General features: G+C 68.4%; 1 protein-coding gene across 2 annotated transcripts in view; it reads right to left on the bottom strand.

The window, feature by feature from the left end:
* The window catches only part of CASKIN1 (CASK interacting protein 1), a 32,343-nt gene that overhangs the window by 2,789 nt on the left and 14,984 nt on the right, over positions 1–14,570 (bottom strand). Inside the window, exons 3-18 of one of the 2 annotated variants that reach the window (XM_072935902.1) lie at positions 13,804–13,901; positions 13,570–13,715; positions 13,390–13,485; positions 12,046–12,176; positions 11,865–11,973; positions 10,970–11,078; positions 10,466–10,560; positions 10,266–10,383; positions 5,918–6,025; positions 5,695–5,813; positions 4,519–4,606; positions 3,178–3,275; positions 2,963–3,073; positions 2,791–2,892; positions 2,233–2,371; positions 49–2,163 (exon numbers count right to left, since the gene is read on the bottom strand). In XM_072935902.1, the coding sequence (XP_072792003.1) occupies positions 49–2,163; positions 2,233–2,371; positions 2,791–2,892; positions 2,963–3,073; positions 3,178–3,275; positions 4,519–4,606; positions 5,695–5,813; positions 5,918–6,025; positions 10,266–10,383; positions 10,466–10,560; positions 10,970–11,078; positions 11,865–11,973; positions 12,046–12,176; positions 13,390–13,485; positions 13,570–13,715; positions 13,804–13,901 (3,782 nt within the window). Of the gene's footprint in view, positions 1–48; positions 2,164–2,232; positions 2,372–2,790; positions 2,893–2,962; positions 3,074–3,177; positions 3,276–4,518; positions 4,607–5,694; positions 5,814–5,917; positions 6,026–7,720; positions 8,482–10,265; positions 10,384–10,465; positions 10,561–10,969; positions 11,079–11,864; positions 11,974–12,045; positions 12,177–13,389; positions 13,486–13,569; positions 13,716–13,803; positions 13,902–14,570 lie in introns of those variants that run through there. The other variant, XM_072935903.1, reaches the window with a different exon arrangement.

Genomic DNA, 14,570 nt, shown 5'->3' on the forward strand with positions numbered 1-14,570 from the left:
GTGTCCGCCCCGCGGAGCGCCCGTCCCCGGGGGCTGGCGGGCACCTACCTGGGCTGCCGGGGCTTGGCACGGGCACCTTTTTGGGGACGGGCACCGGCGGCCCAGGCATCTTCGGAGGCGGCTGCGTCAGCACAGGCTTGGGGGACACCGGCGGCTTGAAGGGCTTCCTGGGCTCGGCGGGCGGCGGGACGAACTCGGGGCCGTCGGGGCGGGCGGCGGGCGGCGGCGTGGGCGGCGGCTCAGCCCCGCTCAGCTCCGAGGCCGGCCGCCGCTTCACGGTGCCGGTGCCGTTCTGGTACACGGCCAGCGTGGCCGGCTCCAGCGCCGCCTCCTTCTCCTTGGCTTTGGGCCGGCGCTTGACGGTGTCGGACTCGGTGAGGACGAAGCGGACGCCGTCCTGCTGGCTCTGCCTGGCCCGGATCCGCCGCTTGAGCGTGGCGCTGGCCTCCACCTTGGCCAGGTCGCCGTGACGGTGGGCCGGGGACAGCCCCTCGCCCGTCTCCCCGCGGGCCGGCCCCAGGGGTCGCGGCCGCTGCTTGATGGTGAGGGTGCCGTCCTCGGCGAAGGGGATACCGTCGGGGGAGCCGCCGCGTTCCACCCGCAGCCGCTCGCCGGGGCCGTCGGCGGCCGCCTCCGACCGCACGCTGTCGGCGCGCTCGCGGCGGGCGGCTGCCACCAGCCCGGTGACCGGGCCGCTGATGGTCCGGCGCCGGTTCACCACCTCCCCGTCCAGCCCGATGGCCTCCTTGTGCTTGACGGTGGCCAGCACGGTGGCCACGCGGGCGCGGTCGGGGCTGCCCGGGGGCGGGCCGGGCTGCAGGTAGTAACCCTCGGGCGCCTTGGCCGGTGCCGGTCCCGGCCCGGCCGCCCCGTGCGGCTTCTGCAGCGCCAGCGCCCGGGCCCCACCGCCGATGGAGGACATCTCCAGCATGGCCGCGATGCTGCGCACGCTGCCGGCGCTGCCCGTGTCCACGCTGCCGCCCAGGTCGCTCGCCCGCCGCTGCTCCCGGCGGCTCTCGCCCTCGGCGCTCGGCGCTCCGACGGCCGCCTCGCCCTCACCCTCCTTGGGGAAGTCCTCGGCCATGCCGGCGCTGGAGATGGCGGAGCTGGAGCGCTTGGGAGGGGGCGGCGGCGGTCCCTTCTTCTTGGGGCGGACGGCGAAGGACTGGCTGCGGTTGACGTTCTTGTCGCCGCCGGCGGGTGCCCGCACCGAGTGGCTGCGGCCCACGCGGCGCTGGACGGTGGCGTAGGGCCCCGCGTCCGGCACCAGCAGCTCGTCCCGCTCCTGCTCGCTGTCCGAGGCGGCGTAGCGGTTCAGGCTGTGCGCCCTCTTCTTCGGCCTGCCCGGCTCCTCCTCGCCCTCGGCCGCCGGCGGCAGGCACAGCACGGGCACCGAGACGGGCAGGACGGGCACCCCCGGCGGCGCCGCCTCGCCCTCGGCGGGCTGCGGCAGGACGTAGGCGAAGCCGCGGTGCGTGGGCGACTGGGGCAGGGAGCGGGGCGATGCGGGGCGCTCGCCGGGCGGCAGCAGCTGCGGGGTGGGCTTCACCTTGGCGGTGGCGTGAGGGGCCGCAGGGCCTTGCGGGGACGAGGGTCGTGCCTTGCCGGGGGTCTGCGGCGGCGTCAGCTGCCCGGCGGAGGCCGGGAAGGGCTGCCGGGGCTTGCCGGGCACCGGGGGCACGCTGGCGCGCTTCACGGGGTGGCCGTGCCGGGGCGGGCGGCTCTCCTTGGGCGGCGCAGGAGGGCTCTCCCCGGCCCCCTCCGCCAGGTACTCCTGGCTCTTGGAGATGGCGGCGGCGGGGGCGCCCCGCGGGCCGTCCCCCAGCAGCTCCTGCGAGCTGCTCATCAGCCGGGCGCGGCCGCCCAGCCCCGGCGGCGAGCGGTAACCGGGGGCCGCGGGGTTCGTCGCCTTCTCGGGGGGCTCCTCGGGGCCTTCCCCCGTCATGGCCACCTGCAGCTCGCTGCTGAGCTCGCTGTCCTGGAAGGTGGTCATCTTGGGCGACTGGCACTCGGGCGGCTCTGGCGGGGGGGACTCGATGGCCAGCACCTCTGGGCTCGGCCCCGACGCTTTCCTCTTCAGCGTGCCCGGCTCGTACTTGCCCAGCTCGGCGCGCTGCAGCTCCGCCAGCTTCTTCACCGCCAGCATCAGCTTCTTCTGGTGGCCTGCGGGCGGCACATGCCATCAGTGTCACCGCCGAGGCCACCGCAGCCAGCGCCGCGCGGGGGCCTTACCCAGCTTGGTGATGCCGATCTCCTGCAGGTCCTCCCAGGTGATGTCGGTGATGAAGTCGATGTTCTCGTAGCCGTTCTCCACCAGCACCTTGTAGTACTGGGACAGGCCGATCATGGACAGCCACAGCGCCAGGTTGGCCTGGGTGGGGTGCGGGGCGAGGCTCAGCACCAGCGGGGTCTGGCCCCAGCACCCCCGGCACTCCAGCAGCCACGGAGATGCCATCGTGCTGGGGGATCGCAGCCCCAGGGGACTCTCCCTGTCCCTGTGCTGTCCCTGTGCCCCACAAGCATCCAGGGCTACTGCCAGCCCTACTCCCACGGGAACCTCTCACTGTGCCCACACATTGGGGCAGGAGGGTGTCACAGTGCCACATGCACACGGATGATTGCTGGCACCCCGACAGTCCTGGGGAGCTGCCAGGAGGGAACATGGGCAGCTCTGGGACCGCGGAGCCAGCTCCCACCCTAGTCCTGTACCACCCCTCCCTGGAAGAGAGGAGGGGACTCGTTGCCACCATGGATGTGGCTTCTGTCCCCCCGGCCCTGCACAGCTCTCACCGGTTTGTACTCGGGCAGCCACTCGGGGATGTTGAGGTTGTTGATCTCGGAGGAGATCTTCTTCCTGTGCCCCGGCTTGGTGACCCCGATGGCCGTGAGGTCCTGGGGCAGAGAGGGGGGTCAGTGCCGCCCTGCTCCGGCCGTGCCTCCCTCCCACCGCCCCCGGCCCCACCTCGGGCGTCATGCGGCTGATGGTGGTGATGTCGTAGCCGGCGTTGATGAAGTTGGGAGCGTAGAGCTGCAGCTGGAACTTGCAGAGCCACTGGTACACGGCCTCCGAGCTCTGGGGTGAGAGGGGACGCGGGGATGGGGGCAGCTCTGGGGACGAGTCCCCGCCACTCCTGCCCGTGTCCCCCGGGCCGTCCCCACCACACACTCCCCGCTCACCTTCCCCTCTGATGGAGGCTCCATCTTCTTCATCTGGGGCTCGGCGGGGGGCTGGGGGGCGTAGGGGGAGCTGGCCACGCTCTGCGACCGCGACGAACCTGCTGGAGGGGCAGCGGTCAGCGCGGCCCGGGCTGCCCAGCCCCGGGCTCTGGCCAAGCGGGAGGGACAGCCGAGCCCTGCCCTGGGCGGGATGCCACAGCCGCACCCCCAGGTTGGCAGGGCCAAGGGAGGCACAGGAGCGCGGCACCCACCCCAGCACAGCAGCCCGGAGCACCCGCGGTGCCCTGGACAGGGTGCTGCTCCTCGGGGAGGGGCGGGCGAGCTGCTGCACCCAGCAGGGCCCCGAGCAGCGGGACTCAGCCAGACCTGGCCTCCAGGGCGAGCAGCCAGAGGGGTCTCTGTGCCCAAAACCCTCTGGCCCCACTCCTCTGGCCTTGCCACCCGCCAGGCAGGATCGCTCGAGCTGTTCATCCCTTGGGCACCCCCCCGCGGGCATCCCTTGGTGCCCTCCCTCCAGGGTAAGGAGGGCTGCCCTGAAATTTTTCCCTCAGGTTTCTGATCAGGACGGACAAGAGAAGCCCCTTCCTCCCCACCAGCAACTGCATCTTCCGTGCGTGTGTGCGTGTGTACATCCTCCCTGTGCGTGCATCCTCCGGGCATCCGCATCCCTCTCGCGTGGGCATCCTCCTCACATGTGCATCCCTCTGCCGTGTGCATCTCCCTCACGTCTGCATCCCACTTGCGTCTGCATCGCTCCAGCGTTTCCCCCTCTCCCTAGCAACGCCTGCGCCCCCTCCCCGCGTGTGCGCCCCCCTCCGTGTGCGCGCCCCCTCCCCTGAGCGCATCCCCCCTGCCCGGGTCTCTCTGCCCGCTGCCTCCTCCCCTCCCCTCCCCGCAGCCCGGGCAGCTCGGGGCATCCCCCCACGCCCACCCCCACGTGTGCATCTCCCGTCTGTCCCCCCGATTCCCGTGCCACTCCCGTGGCGTGGGCACCCCCGTGGCGTGGCCATGCTCCCCGCAGCCCCCCAGACGGCGGTGGCGGGGTGGGGACCCCGCTGGGGCTCCAGCGGGGCTGGCGGGGGGCCAGGGAAGGGAAGGGGGCCGGGGAGCGGCGGTGCCCCCCCTGCCCGCCCCACGCCGCCCCCCGCCCCCCCACGGGCCCCCACTAACCGAGGCAGGAGAAGGCCTGGCAGCAGCCGAAAGGCGACAGAGTCATTTTTTACCCACACGTTTTTCTTCTGGCGACGGGTGCCGTGGCAATAAAAAAAAAGACAAATCCCTGGATCCACGGCACGGCCAGGGCTCCTCCTGCTCCGGCAGCCGGGCGGCCGCAGCACGCACCTGCGGGGATGTCCTGCGCCTTGGCCGGCCCATCGCCCACGGCACACTCTTGCGCAGAAGCCTTCTGGGAAAGGACCGTCGCCAGCAGCTGAAAAACACCCCGGGAAGGGGGGAGAGAGAGCGGGCAGCAGTGAGGCGGGCGGCGGGGCCGGCGGGTGCGTGGCGCGGGTGTCGCGGTACCGTGGATGCTGCGGGTGCCGTGGATGCTGCGGGTGCCGGGGATGCTGCGGGTGCCGTGGATGTGCGGGTGCCGTGGGTGCTGCGGGTGCTGCCGGCTCGGGCGAGGGTGGGCAGCGAGGGTTGCAGCAGATTTCGGCAGCCGCGGGAGCAGCAGATGGTGCTTTGCCGGCAGCAGGAGCCCGCGGCACCGCCGCACCCCAAAGCCAGCCTGGGCTGCCGGCGCACCCCAAAGCCCAGCCCGGGCTGCCGGCGCGGGCTGTGGGGTGCCCTGTGCCCACAGGATGGAGCCCCCCTGGCTGGCAGCGTGGTGTGGGGCAGGGGAGGACGTGGGCATGGCAGGCAGGGTGCTGGGGACGTGGGCTGGTGGGTGCTGGGGTCAGAGGGCTGTGGGGTCAGTGGGCTGGTGGGTGCTGGGGTCAGTGGGCTGGTGGGTACTGGGGTCAGGGGGCTGGTGGGTGCCATTGCCAGGGAATGGGACAGCCCAGGGGCAGTGCAGGGCTGTTGTGGCAGCGGTGTCAGGGCAGCGTGCAGTGAAGTGTGTGGTGTTGGTGGCAGCAATGCATTGGTGGCAGTGTGCCATGCCAGTGGCAGCAATGCACTGGTGGCAGTGTGCCAGGCTGGTGGCAGAAATGCATTGGTGGCAGTGTGCCAGGCTGGTGGCAGCAATGCACTGGTGGCAGTGTGCCATGCCAGTGGCAGCAGTGTGTGCAGGGCAGGGCAGTGCAGAGCACAGTGCAGCAGAGACGTGGCACAGCAGCTCTGGCTGGACCTGTGTAATGTTTTGCCAGGGGCTGGACCCAGCCCCAGGCAGCACTCGGGGTCAGGTGGAGGGGACACACTGGTGGCCGCTGTCGGTGACAGCGCAGCTGGTGGCACACAGGGTATTGATGAGACTGCACAGCGCCCGCTCAAGCGCCCGCTGAGGCCAGGGCAGGCAGCAAACGCTGCAGGACGGTGCCAACAGCAGCTGGCACGGCCCCCTCAGGGCTGCCTTACCTTGACGCCCTCGGAGCCGGCGTGCAGGGCGTGCGCCCCGCTGCCCGCGCTCTGCCCGCTCCCCGAGCTGCGCGCCGAGGCCACGCTGCCCGTGCTGCCCAGGCTGCTGCGGTCACCACCTGAACACAGAGGAGAGAGAGGCTGTCAGGGCTCTGAGCCCCACTGGCACCACGGTGGCCGTGCCCCACCGGAGCCACCGCCGCGTCCCCGCCGCTCGCCGCACCTGCGAAGGGTTTCCGCAGCACCCAGATCTCCTCGGCGGGCGCTGGCGTGGCCGATCCGCCCTGCGACGGGGACAGGTGGGACGGGCTCATGTCGGCCCCGCGGGACCCTTGGTGGCAGAGCAGAGCAGAGCAGAGAGAGCGGCCGTCAGGCGCGGGGCTCCGTGCCCGGCCTCGCACGAGGTGCCCACGGCTGCACCGGAACAGCCCCACAGGGAAGGTGTGGGACCCCGGCCGTGTCCTGCCCAGGGGTGCCAGAGCCATCCTAGGGCCTGTCCCACCCCAGGCTGAGGTGACAGTGACCAGCCCTGGGCCCTGTGGTGCAGAGCATCCCCTCCTCACTGCCAGCCAGGGCCAGACCCACAGTGGGGTGTTCCGGGCCCTGGCTGAGCCTGGACAAGGGACAGGGACTGTGTCATCCCTTCACAGGATGGGGACATGACCCAGTACAGGGAGCAACGCTGGGCAAAGTCAAGCGGTGGGGACCAGGGTCCCCACCCCACTGTCCCCACCCCACTGTCCCCATGTCCCTGCAGCTGCCTGCGCCCATCTGTGAGGACACGGGAGCTGTGCAGGACCAGGCACCGGCTGCTGAAACCCTGGTGACACACAGGGGACACAGCAGGGGATGAGAGGACCTGGCCCTCCTCTGGGGCACAGCTGGAGGGTCACCCCAGGGCACAGCTCCTCACCAGCTCACTGTGCTGGCCACCTCTGCCAGCTCCCACTTGCACCAGGGACACCCAGCTCCGAGTGCAGGGGGAAGACAGCATCAGGTGAGGTGGACAACAGCCCTACAAAGCCAGTGCTGCCATGGCTGTGCCACTGTCCTGCCAGCCATGGGGCACTGCTGCCCTGCCACCCGCTGTGGGACATTGTCACCCTGTTCCAACCAGTCCAGTTCTGTTCACGGAGCTGCTCACTCCAACAGCACCAAGCGCAGCAGGGGACAATGGTGCAAGGTGATAAAGTCACTGAAGGAGCACAGCAGGGACAAACGGCCCCACTGAATCAGACTGGCACGTCCCTGAGCTGCACATCACGGTCACACCAAGAGCAGCCTGAGCTTGTGCAGCTCCATGCGACCCCAGCAGGAGAGAAAGCCCCAGAGAAAAGAAGTGCTCCCTTGTCCCTAGTGCCAGCACGGCCCCCCAGTGCCCCCCAACACAACCTCCTTAGCTGCTGCCACCAGGGCAGGTGCCAAAACCCCTGGCCAGAGGCATCGAGGCATCGAGGCCTGTGCCCCTGCCAGCCCCCTGCCCCTGGGCACTCCTGACACTGCCCTGTGCCATCCGTCACCTGCCTGTGCCCGGGGATGGTCCCCAGGGCTCAGCCGGGCACTGCCAGCCCCCAGAGCACCCCCAGAGCCGTGACCCCTTCCAGCTCCACGTGTGCAGCCGTGCATGGTCAGAGCTGTCCCCTGCAGGAGGCTGTGGCCGGCGGAGGGTCCCCGAGCCCGTGGCACAGAGCTGTGGCACTGCGCTGCCAGCCCTGCCCGGCACAGGGCCCTGCGTGCTTTGGGGGTGCCCACGCACCCGGGCAGGAGCAGGGGGCACGCCGGGGTGGGGAGGGGGGCTGTGCCTCGGGCAGGCGGCGCTGGGGGAGCGATGGCACACCCGTGCCACCCTGGTGCCCCCACTGCATGCATGCACACGCATGCACACGCTGCATGCACACACACACACGCACACACGGCCTGCAGCCCCCTGGGGAGGGGAGAGGGCGAGCAGAGAGAAAAGGCTCCACACACGCTTGAAAGGGAAAGAAGGAAATCCATGGAGGGCACGAAGCGAGCGGTGAACTACCTTGTCCGTAAGGCGGCTCGTCGGCACTGCTAGGGGAGAGCCTGTGATAGCCAAAGGAACTGAAAAGAGTCTGATGGGAATGTGGTGGTGGAGGTGGAGGTGGAGGCAGGGAATGGAACGGATGGGACGAGGCGTCACCGTTTAGCACAGCAGCCCCGTAAGCCGGGAGCGGGATCTTTTGGAAGTGTTGGGGGATTGTTACAGTCTCCCATGAACCTGATAATAAAACATAACAAGAGACAAAATGAAAAGAATCAAAATAATAGAGACACGCTGAGTGCCACCAAAAAAAAAAAAAAACCAAAAAAGAAAAAAGAAAGGAAAGGAAAGAAAAGAAATGGGGGAAAGGCAGCAAATCAAAAAAAAAGTGACCAAAGGGACGTGGAGGAGCCAGAACCGAGACCCAGCGGATGCGGAGCCGAGCTGAGGAGCAGCAGCGGGAGCTGAGCACACGCACAGCCCAACGCAGGGCACACACACAGCCCACAGAGCCCACCGGGCACTGGGCCAGCCCCACGGCCCAGCTCAGGGCTCTCCCTGCCAGGCTGCTGTCCCCTGCTCCTGCAGGGCCATCCCAGGGCAGCGGGGCTGCAGGCAGGGCCGGGACTGGGGCAGCAGCACCGGCACCGTGTGCGGGGCTGGGCCGTGACATGGCACCTGCACCCCGCACTGCTGCCCCACTGCTGCCAGTGGGGTGGCTACAGAGCCCCATGTGGTGGCTACAGAGCCCCACAGGGTGGCTACAGAGCCCCACAGGGTGACTACAGAGCCCCACGGGGTGGCTACAGAGCCCCACAGGGTGGCTACAGAGCCCCACAGGGTGACTACAGAGCCCCACAGGGTGGCTACAAAGCCCCACAGGGTGGCTGCAGAGCCCCACGGGGTGGCTACAGAGCCCCACAGGGTGGCTGCAGAGCCCCACGGGGTGGCTAACGCTGCTGTGGGCCAGCTGCAGCCCTGGAGTCACGGAGCACAGCCCAGGAGTCATGGATGGCACCTCTGGTACTGGCACACGACCCACACCTGGCTCTGCCCCTGCCTGTCCAGCCCCAGGTCCTTTCAGGGACACAGTGAGCTGCCCAACAGCCACTTGCGCTGCCACTGCCCTGAGGCATGGCTCATGTGCCACCATTCCCTGCCCGTGTCCCCGTGGTGTGGCTGTCCCCAGGACCCACTCCCAGGGCTGGGGTGGGATGGTTGGTGTGGGGCCTTTCAGCGCTGCCTGCAGTGGGGAAGTGTCCCAGCCCCAGTGGGACGCTCCTGGCAGAGGGCACAGCCCAGGGACATGCCAAGGGGCTGCACACCCCGCCAGGAACCCACAGGGGTGACAATGGGAGCGGGGACAGACAGGCAGCCACAGGCCAGGGGCGCAGGGCCGATCCCTGAGATGGCCCCTCCTGCAAAGGCAGTCTCGGTGTGACAGCCTCACCCCCTGGCACTGCACAGACCCGAGCACCGACTCCTGCCACCCCAGTGTTGTCCTCATCCCCCCAAACCGCAGTGACACCCCTCATACACCAACCTCCCGACACCTCCAACACCTCCCCCAGGCCGAGGGCAGCCAGGGCTGACCCTGGAGCACCCCGGGGCAGCCAGCACCAACCCCCGAGACGCCGACCCCACAGACACAACGGGAACACGGACCCTGACCCCACGGGCACAACGGGAACACGGACCCTGACCCCACGGGCACAACGAGGACGCTGACCCCACAGACACAACGGGAACACGGACCCTGACCCCACAGACACAACGGGAACACGGACCCTGACCCCATGGGCACAACGGGAACATGGACCCTGACCCACAGACACAACAGGAACACGGACCCTGACCCCACAGACACAATGGGAACACGGACCCTGACCCACAGACACAACAGGAACACGGACCCTGACCCCACAGACACAACGGGAAGATGGACCCTGACCCCACAGACACAATGGGAACACGGAGACACAACGGGAACACGGACCCTGACCCCACAGACACAATGGGAACACAGACCCTGACCCCACAGACACAACGGGAACACGGACCCTGACCCCACAGACACAACGGGAACACGGACCCTGACCCCATGGGCACAACGGGAACACGGACCCTGACCCACAGACACAACGGGAACACGGACCCTGACCCCATGGGCACAACGGGAACACGGACCCTGACCCCACAGACACAACGGGAACACGGACCCTGACCCCATGGGCACAACGGGAACACGGACCCCACAGACACAACGGGAACACGGACCCTGACCCCACAGACACAACGGGAACATGGACCCTGACCCCACAGACACAACGGGAACATGGACCCTGACCCCACAGACACAATGGGAACATGGACCCTGACCCCACGGGCACAACGAGGACGCTGACCCCACACACGTGTGGGCACCATCCCCACGCCCATGGCGGGGACACCGACCCCTCATGCACGAGGGGCATCGCCCCGCTCTGCCTTCCCCGCTGCCGCCCGCGCCACCCTGGTGCCCGCCCGGCCCAGACGGGGCTCCCCGGGGCTGAGGGGCGTTATTTGCCTGTTCGTTTGCTTATGGCCTCGACGAGGCTGGAGGGGAAGTAGCCCACGCGGTCGTTGCCGGTGCGGTTGTCGTGGATGCAGCCCTTCCAGCGCCCGTCCGCGTGCTGCTCCAGCACCTACGGGAGCGCGGGGTCAGGGGCCGGGCGGGGCTGGCAGTGCCACCAGCGGGCTGTCCCCGGCCCCCCCGGCCGCACTCACGGTGATGACATCCCCGGCTTTCACGTTCAGGCTGGTCAGGTCGTAGTTGTTGCAGTAGTCCTTGAGGGCCCGGACCTGCAGCGCTGCGGAGGCGTCTGCGGGGCACAAGGGCAGCGTCACCATGTGGGGCTCGGGTTCAGTCAAAGAAAGAAACTGAGAGTTTCTAGCCAGGCAAAAAGCCTGGGAAAGAGCTGGGAAAGAATAGAAATAATTCTTTTCCTCGCTTGTTTTCCATATTGTTTATAGTTAAGTTCTATCACTGTGCGTCAAGCACTGTACACCAATGCTCTGAGTTATTTTCACTCTAGAACCAATAGATTTAGCCTTTACAAAGCTCTATATAAAAGAGCAGTGTATTTTAAATAAATCAGAGTTTTACTCTCAACAGCCTTTGGAGTCAGTCTTCTCATTCCCGTTCTGCCTCGACAGCGGCATCACCACCGCTCGCCCCTCGGGGCCTGGCACCCCCAGCCCGGCGCCCCTCTGTGCCCCCCAACCCCCTACCCCGCAGCATCTGCTTGATCTCCTTGCTGGCCTGGCTGGTGGTGAACTGGTTGACGATGTCCAGAGCTGTCTGGTTGTAGGTGTTCCTGACGTGGGCGTTGATCCCGCTCTGCAACGGCACCGAGAGGGATTGGGAGGAGGCCAGTCCCCATCCTGCCACCCCCGGGACTCCCTAGGCCACCAGGAGACCAGCAGCTGGAGGGCACAGCTCTCAGACCCTCGTGTGTACCCCACTTGTGACCCTCACCCCTCAGAGTGCACCCCTCAGGACCCTCACTGCCCTGGTGTGTCCCCCCCAGGACCCTCACTGCCCTGGTGTGCCCCTCCAGGACCCTCAGTGCCTTGGTGTGTCCCCCCCAGGACCCTCAGTGCCCTGGTGTGTCCCCTTCAGGACCCTCACTGCCTTGATGTGTCCCCTCCAGGACCCTCAGTGCCTTGGTGTGTCCCCTCCAGGACCCTCAGTGCCCTGGTGTGTCCCCTTCAGGACCCTCACTGCCTTGATGTGTCCCCTCCAGGACCCTCAGTGCCCTGGTGTGTCCCCCCCAGGACCCTCACTGCCCTGGTGTGCCCCTCCAGGACCCTCAGTGCCTTGGTGTGCCCCTCCAGGACCCTCACTGCCTGCGTGTGTCCCCTCCAGGACCCTCAATGCCCTGGTGTGTCCCCCCAGGACCCTCAGTGCCTTGCTGTGCACCCCTCCAGGACCCTCAGTGCCCTGGTGTGCACCCTCCAGGACCCTCACTGCCCTGGTGTGTCCTTCCAGGACCCTCAGCTCTGCTCCCTGGCAGAGCTGCACAAGCTGCTCCGAGCCTCCAGCCGTGGGGTCACCCCCTGTCCCACAGCCCCGCTGCCTTGGGGGTGCCTGGGAGCACCCGGGGGTGCCGAGGGGGGCCCTTACATCCAGCAGCAGCCGCACCACGTCAGTTTTGCCGCAGAGCGCGGCCTCGTGCAGCGCCGTGCCCGCCTTGGTCTGCCGGTTGATGTCGATGCCAGCCTGCAGCAGGAGCCTGGGGGGGCCGGTGGTGGGGTCAGCGGGGCACAGGGGGCACCGGCACTGCCCCCCTGCCCGCGGCACCCACCGGATGATGTCGATGTGGCCGTTCTTGGCGGCGAGGTGCAGGGGGCTGGTGCCGTTGGGGTCGGCGGTGTCCCCCGCTTTGGGCTCCAGCAGCGCCGCGCACATGTTGCTGTTCAGGAGCAGTTGCACCACCTGGCTCAGCAAACACAGACGGAGCAGGGCTGCAAGGGGGCTCGGCCGCCCCCCGGGGCCCCCACCGGCCCCCACCGGCCCCACGACGGCGGCCGGAGTCCCCCTGTGCGGTGGGGACACCGCACACCCCCAGCACCGGCCAGGCTGTGCCCCTGCATCTGCTCCAGCACCCAGGGACCTCCCAGTGTCCCTGTGCCCCTCTCTGGGGACTTCACAGTACCCCAGTCCCCACCCTGGGGATCTCACAGTGTTCCTGTCCCCACCCCAGGGACCTCACAGTGTCTCTATCCTTCCCCAGGGACCTCCCATTGTCCCTGTCCTCCTCTCTGGGGACTTCACAGTGTTCCTGTCCCCACCCCGGGGATCTCACAGTACCCCAGTCCCCACCCTGGGACCTCACAGTGTCCCTGTGCCCCTCTCTGGGGACTTCACAGTGTTCCTGTCCCCACCCCGGGGATCTCACAGTGTCTCTGTCCTTCCCCAGGGACCTCCCAGTACCCCTGTCCCCACCCTGGGGATCTCACAGTGTCCCTGTCCCCCTGTCTGGGGACTTCACAGTACCCCTGTCCCCACCCCGGGGACTTCACAGTACCCCTGTCCCCCTCTCTGGGGACTTCACAGTGTTCCTGTCTCCTGTCCCCACCCCAGGGACCTCCCAGTGCCCCTGTCCCCACCCCGGGGACTTCACAGTACCCATGTCCCCCTCTCTAGGGACAGTGTCCCTGTCCTTCCCCAGGGATCTCCCAGTGTCCGTGTCTGCAGCCCGGGGACCTTGCAGTACCCCTCTCCCCACCCCGGGGACTTCACAGTACTCCTGTCCTTCCCCAGGGACCTCCCAGTGTCCCTGTCCCCACCCCGGGGATCTCACAGTGCCCCTGTCCCCCTCTCTGGGGACTTCACAGTGACAGTGTCCCTGTCCCCACCCCGGGGATCTCACAGTACCCCTGTCCCCCTCTCTGGGGACTTCACAGTGTTTCTGTCCCCACCCCGGGGATCTCACAGTGTCCCTGTCCCCACCCTGGGGATCCCACAGTGCTCCTGTCCCCACCCTGGGGACCTCCCAGTGTCCGTGTCTCCACCCCGGGGATCCCACAGTGTTCCTGTCCCCCTCTCTGGGGACCTCCCAGTGCCCCTGTCCCCCTCTCTGGGGACCTCCCAGTGCCCCTGTCCCCTCCCAATCCCCAGAGGAGGACCCAGCCCTGTGAGAACTTACCCCGACCCGGCCAAACTCGCACGCCAGGTCCAGGGGCGTCTTGCCCGAGTTGTCCATGATGCAGGGGTTGGACTGGTGCTGCAGGAGCATCTCCGACTGGGGACAAGCAGGACCCCGCCCGGGTGAGGGCAGGGGCAGAGGGGTGGCACCACCCCCTCGCCAGCCCCGTCCCCTCCGTACCACGTCGTAGTGGCCGTGCTGCGCTGCCAGGTGCAGCGGGATCTGGCCCTCGTCCGACGGGATGTTCACAGAGGAACCCGCCTTCAGCACCATCTTCATGGGCTCCTTCTTGCCCTGCCAGGCCGCATAGTGCAGGGGCCGCATGCCTGCGGGGCCGAGCGGCCGTGAGCCCTCCGAGTGCCACCCCAGCACAGGGCACGGGCAGGGGGCTGCAGCCAGGGCTGGGGGACTTGCCTTTGTTGTCCTTGATGTCCACGGCAGCCTGCGCCTCCAGCAGCAGCGAGATGAGCTCCGTGTTGCCGTTGAGCGCCGCATGGTGCAGAGCCGAGAACCTGAGCACCGAGGGGGTGTCAGGGCCCTGTCCCCTCCGCAGCCCTGCCAACCCCTGCCCAGCACCGTCACCCCAAACTGCACCTCTGCAGCAGCCCGGGGCTGCCCTGCCCGCCGTGAAAGCCACCCCCAGTGGCTCCGTGAGTTTTGGGGTGAGAGCTGCTGCATTGCTGGGAATGCTGGAGGTGCTGGGCAGGGCAGGCACAGGGGTGTCCCCACTGAGGGTGGGGGTGCCGGGAGCCCCCTCCCCACTGACCCACTTCCCCCACAGCGCGGCCACGAGCACAGATGGCAGCGCTGCCCTGCCCGGTGTCGGGGCTGGCTGTGGGGTGGGGGAAGCCCCCAGCCCCGCTCTGCTCTGCTCCCGCAGCTCCCGCCTGGGGAGTGAGCCAGGAGCTGACCTACTTGTGCTCCCGGCATGGCATCCTCCGTGCGACTGCGCTGGCACCCACTGTGCTGGCACCCACCGCACTGGCACCCACCGTGCCACTGCTCCGGGCCTGTCCGCCCACAGCGTCCCCATCCCCTCCCCGGGGCCACCCCGGTGTCACTGGAGCGTGGGAATGGGCCACGGAGCCCCCAGGACACGCTGGCCTCGGTGGCTGCCCGCGGGGCAGGTGTGGGTGACAATCCCCCGGGCAGGGGACACAGCCCCACGGGCAGCGGGCTCC

This window comes from Taeniopygia guttata, chromosome 14, assembly GCF_048771995.1.
Source record: "Taeniopygia guttata chromosome 14, bTaeGut7.mat, whole genome shotgun sequence".
NCBI lineage: Eukaryota > Metazoa > Chordata > Aves > Passeriformes > Estrildidae > Taeniopygia > Taeniopygia guttata.